Here is a 5,849-nt window from a genome sequence, read left to right as displayed (position 1 = left end):
ACCATTTGAAAAAACTCGAAGATGAACCATATAGCCTAGAAATATTGAAAAAAAATTAAGAAAATGTTATGAATGCATAAAATATATGTATACTAGTCTATTAAGTTAAAATTTATCAAAACTATGTACACAAAGACTACATAGAACCATTTGCAGTTGACAGAAATGTAACAAAAGTAAAGATGTAGTATTAAATCATAACTGTATAAAACTGACTGTAATACATACTGCACTGCTGTAATAATTTTGTAGCCACCTTCTGTTGCTGTTTCAGTGAGCTCCAGTGTTGCCAGAATCTGCTTAAGACACCTGTGATGTTAATCATTTTCATATGAGAAGTCTCTCCAGTAAATCGTGTATTGCAGTAAAAAGCGATCTGTTGCGATTCTTGAGTATTTTTCATGTTTAGTGCAATACTGTAAACTTTGCATAACACCATGGGACCCATATGAAGTGCCACTAGTGGTGCTAGAAGTCTCCCCAAGAAGCAAAGTCATGACATTACAAGAAAAAGTTGAATTGCTTTTTATGTACTGTAGATTAAGAGCTGCAGTTGCCTTCCATTTCAGATAGACAACTCATCTTGTAACCAGACAACATAAACTTATTGATACATACAGTATTGTAAATGTATTTTCTCATTATGATTTTCATAACTTTTTTCTCTAGCTTTATTGTTAGATTATAGTATATAATATAATACATATAACAATATGTGTTAATTCACTGTTTATGTTACCGGTAAGGCTGGTCAGTAGTAGGCTATTAGGTAAGTTTTTGAGGAGTCAAAAATTATACACAGATTTTTGACTGCTTCGGGGGAGTCTGCACCCCTAACCGCTGTGTTGTTCAAGGGTCAACTATACTTTCAAATTTTGGAGGGTTTGGTTTTACTGCTAAATGTCTTTTAGTCAATATGTGGGAGATTTGGATCAAAGATTGTACGGCAAGAAATGTGTTTTGATAACTGTTTTCTTTTTCTGATGGGTTCCAATGTAGTGATTCCTACAGATTTTTGTTAGTTGACAGTCTGATTAAGGTAAAAATAGGTATAGCCCATTTTTACTGAATAGCAAAAATATTAGCCTTAAAACCAGTCTTACTATGAAGATATCTCAGCACATAAAAATACTACAGTTGAAAAATCAAAGATCTTTTTTTTTTAATTTTTTTTTTTTAATTTTTCATGAGATAGAGTTTCACTTTGTTGCCCTGGGTACCATGCAGTGGTGTCATCATAGCACACTGCAACCTCAAACTCCTGAGCCTCCTGCCTCAGCCTCCCAAGTAGCTGGGACTACAGGCATTTGTTATCACACCTGGCTGATATTTCTATTTGTGTGTGTGTGTGTGTGTAGAGACGGGTCTCACTCTTGTTCAGGCTGGTCTTGAACTCCTGAGCTCAAGTAATCCTCTCACCTCTGCCTTCCAGAGTGCTAGGATTACAGACATGAGCCACCGCAGCCAGACGAAAAATCAAAGGTCTTTTCGGGAACTTATTATTTTGTAAATAATGGTTAGAGTGAGATTTTAAATACTGAGATTTAGAGCTCATTTTTATAGGTGAGAAGATAAACATATAAAAAGGTGAACAGCTTACCCACAGTTACACAATCAAATTATTATGGAATCCATCCCGAAATCCAAAATCGTTGGGCCGTTGAAACTGGTCCCTGGTGCCAAGAAGGTTGGGGACTGCTGCACTAGAGGATGTGGCCTCTTGATGCTGACTTAGTTCAAAACCTAGCAAAGTTTGATGTTTGTAAAACATTTCTTTAAAGTAGCTTCAGTACAGTTTCTTAAAAGAGCCAAGTAGTAAATATTTTAAGCTCTGAGGGCCAAGTGGTCTCTGTTACAACTATTCAACACATCCCTTGAGTGAAAGCAACCGTAGGTAATGTGTAAATAAATGGGCCTGGCTCTGTACTAATAAGAGTCTACAAAAATGGCCAAGTAGCTAGTGTGCTGGCTTCTCCACCCCTGCCTTAAAGCATATTGATAGTGTAGACATTTCCAGGATAGTGAAGTTACCCCAATTAGTATAGTTAGGGTTAGACGATGGTCTCAACTTTGATAAGACCTGGGCTATTTGAAGAGTGACTGTGGGTGTGTCACCAGCAGTTTTGCACACCATTAAGTAACCAGGGGTTAAGGGGTATGGTGCATCTCATCCTGCTCTGTGATTACTTCATTTCTGTATCAGGAATTGACAGTTCTTCTGACCCATCTGTAATTCACCTCAACCCCTTGCAGCCAGGGTAATAAGTAGTTCCCATGGAGAACCAATATGTGGTGCATTGGTAGTATAACTGAACATTTATTACTTGCTTTCTACATATGCTGATATATGGAGATTCAGTAGTGACAAAGATGAGACTTGTATTTTAGAAGAATTCATCTTATTTACAGGTAGGGATGGAGAAGGTGGGGGAGAAGTTAGTTTGGGGACAGCATTCAACTAGGAACAGTACTCCTAGGTAACAAGCCTCTCAGTAATCTTTGGGAAACATAATGGAGCTTGAGGTAAAGCATTAAAGATAGGGTAATTTGCTGATAGTTTTATGAAGTAGATTCCAAAAATATCCTGGGCTGGGTGCTGTGGTTCATGCCTGTGACACCAGCACTTTGAGAGGCCAAGGACAGGAGCTCAAGACCAGCCTGGGCAACATAATGAAGACCCCGTCTCTACGGAAAATAAAAATAAACTAGCTGGAAGTGGTGGCACACACCTATAGTCCCAGCTACTCCTGTAGGCCCAGCTATTCAGGAGGCTGAGGTGGGACAATTGCTTGAGCCCAGAAGTTTGAGGCTGCTGTGAGGTATGATAGCACCACTGTACTCCAGGCTGGGCAACAGAGCAAGACCTTGTCTCTTAAAAAAAAAAAAGACTGTATCCTGGGCTTATTGATTGTAGGACTAAGAGAACAGGCATTTTAGGATGACTCCATGGTTTCTGACTTGGGTGCATTTGTGGTGTACCGTTAATCAATATTAGCTGTATAGGAAGGAGTGAAAGTTTTCGTGGGGCATGTGCTAAAATAAGTTCGGTTTGGATATGAGTTTTGAGGTGTAGTGAGAGGGAGGTTGTGGAGCATCCAGTGACCAGGAGTCAATACTAGAAAGGAAGTTCTGTGAGACCGTTAACTTGTTGACAGTGGATTGCGAACTGTTGCAGCTCTACTGCTTAGTAAGTTTGCCTGACTTCTTATGGGCACTTTAAATAGTTCCTTTGTGTCATACTCTATTGATAGGAATGTAAATTGATACAGTCTTTCTGAAAATCATTTTGTATCAAGAACCTTAAACGTAATTATTCCCTCAGACCCGTAATTCTCCTTTGGGGAATTTATGCTAATTTTTCTTTCTAAGATTTTGAGCACAAAAAGTTTATCATATAGACAAATGGAAGTGTCTAAATGTCTAATAGTTGGGAAATAGCTAAGTAAATACTGGTTGCATAAGATGGAATGATGAACAACTATTGTAGTCATTGTTATATTTGAGAACTTTTTTCCGATCTGAGAAAAGTCTTATAAGGATGAAGAATTACAAGTGTTTCTCATACTTCAATGTGCATATGGATCCCCTGAAGAACTTGTTAAAAGGCAGATTCCAATTCAGTAGGTCTTAGGTAGGACCTGAGATTCTGCATTCCTAGCCATTTCCAAGTGATCTCTTGTTCTCTGAACCACATTTGGAATGGAAAAGTGCTAGATGAAATAAGCCAGGCACAGGAAGACACATAATACGTGTTCTCATTTATATATGGAATCGAAAACAACCAATCTCATAGAAATGGAGTAGAATGGCAGTGACCATAGGCTGGGGGTGGCAGGGGGAGGAAAGATGTTGGTCAATGGGTACAATGTTTCAGTTACAAGGAATAAATTTTAAGTATTTGAGGTGGTGGATATGTTAATTATCTTCATTCGGTCTTCCCACATTTATACATATATTAATATAATATCACTTTGTACCTCATAAATATATATAATTATAATTCAGTTTTTTAAAAGGTGCCAGATGACTTTGTCTTAACAGAAATATGCTAAAAGATTAGAAGTGGTTTCCTCTATAAGAGGGGTTATTAGGCCTTCTTTCCCTGAGTACTCTTAATTTTCTGCATTTTTTATGTTTTCCCTGTCAACGTGTTACATAAATTAGATATGCCTATTACTTTTTGAGCACTTACTATGTTTTCAACCACTGGGCTATGTTTTGTGCACATTATTTTCAATGAAACTGTCGGGTAGGCAGAGGAATGTAAAGGTGCCTATCTCATGGGGTTTTATGGAGATTTTTCCGAGTAATCCACATTTAGTGACTTAGTTTAGTGCCAGGCATTTATTAAATCTCAATAAATGGTAGCTTCTATGATCATCATCATTGTTGTTATTTCTTATCTTGCCTTTGTAGATGAGACAGTTGGGACACAGAGGAAGAAAGTAACTTGCCTCGAGTCACATGGCAAATAGGTGGCATAACCTGGATTTCAGCCCAGATCTGTCTGATTTTAAAGCTCACCATTATACTCTCTCTGGTGTTGGAAGCAAACATCAATGTAGCCACTGCAACCTGATCTCTTCACATTACCTTTAAGGGTCCCCCTACTGAAGCACCACACACAATCTTCTAAAAACAAGGCCAGGTTTTTGCTTAAGTTTTGTTAAGAGCTTCTTCTGAACTTTCTTATTATGTTCAGAAATTAGAGAGTAATTTGGCATAAGAAGGTAAAAAAATGAGAAAATTGTTTGGATAAATAGATTTAGACAACCAAATGAAAAAGTATTTTTTGTTTTCATTTAACATTGAGTAAATACCAAAGAACATTTAAAAGAAATATATAAAATGTAATATATGTATAATGTAATGAATGAACACCCATGAACCTACTACCCAGTTTTGCAAAAAAAGTTATCCTCTTTTCCCCCTCGTAGAAAATCACTATCCTGAATTTTCATTTGCTTGCTTTCCTTTTGGTTTTTCCACATATACTCAGTCCCTAAGCAATATATTGTTTAGTTTTATATAAAATGCAATTATACATTATGTATTTTTCTGCAACTTGCTTTTTCGACAAATATTTATATTCCTGAGTTTTAGTCATATTATGTATAGCTATAATTTATTCATTCGCTGCATTCCATTGTATAACTACACTGTAATTTCTTCATTCAGCCTACTGATGCACCTTTGGGTTGTTCCCAGATTTTTTGTTTGTTATTTCTAGCAGTGCTGTGATGAAGATTATTCATGTTTCATGGTGCCCATTTGCAAGAGTTTCTTGGGAATGTGTGTAGGAGTATAATTGCTAGGTCATATGGCATGTACCATATTAAACTTTACTAGGTAGTGCTCTAAATTGTTTTCCAAAGTGGTTGTACTAATTTATGCACCTATCATCAGTGTATAAATGTCCTAATTATTCCACACTTTCACAAACATTTGATATAGACAGGCTTTTAGATTTTGCCCATTTGGTTGATGTAAAATGACATTACAAATGTATATTTCACTTTTAAAAGAGTTCTCTTTTCTGGTTTTATGAATGAGTAATCCCTACAGTGACCTTTAGAGTTATGTGGACACTTTTGGAATGCAAATTGTGGGTATTGTCCTATTAAACCCTATAGAATTTCAATTTTTCATTTGCTTTGTACTTTAGTCGCATATAAGATTTGTTATGGTATTTTTAAAAACTCAACTTGGTTGGCTTTTAGTTCATTTCAAAACATATTTTATGTATATTCTAAAATAATTTCACAGCATTTTGCTACTGAAAGATGGAAAAATCTGAAGAATTCAGCTGTTCTTGCTAAAAATTTTAAGTTTGAAAGTTGAAATCATAA

The 5,849-nt window shown here is 36.4% G+C and overlaps 1 protein-coding gene across 1 annotated transcript in view; it reads left to right on the top strand.

Moving 5' to 3' along the window:
• Positions 1 to 5,849, top strand: part of LOC105810421 (chromosome unknown open reading frame, human C9orf41) — an 86,951-nt gene that overhangs the window by 6,794 nt on the left and 74,308 nt on the right. The window contains exon 2 of the mRNA XM_012644417.1: positions 1,000 to 1,039. Coding sequence (XP_012499871.1) covers positions 1,000 to 1,039 — 40 coding nt within the window. The remainder of the gene's footprint in view (positions 1 to 999; positions 1,040 to 5,849) is intronic.

The sequence above is a fragment of the Propithecus coquereli genome, unplaced genomic scaffold (genome assembly GCF_000956105.1).
Source record: "Propithecus coquereli isolate 6110/MARCELLA unplaced genomic scaffold, Pcoq_1.0 Scaffold211, whole genome shotgun sequence".
Taxonomy (NCBI): domain Eukaryota; kingdom Metazoa; phylum Chordata; class Mammalia; order Primates; family Indriidae; genus Propithecus; species Propithecus coquereli.
The sequence above is the reverse complement of the archived record's forward strand: the minus strand, read 5'-3'. Positions and strand labels throughout refer to the sequence as shown.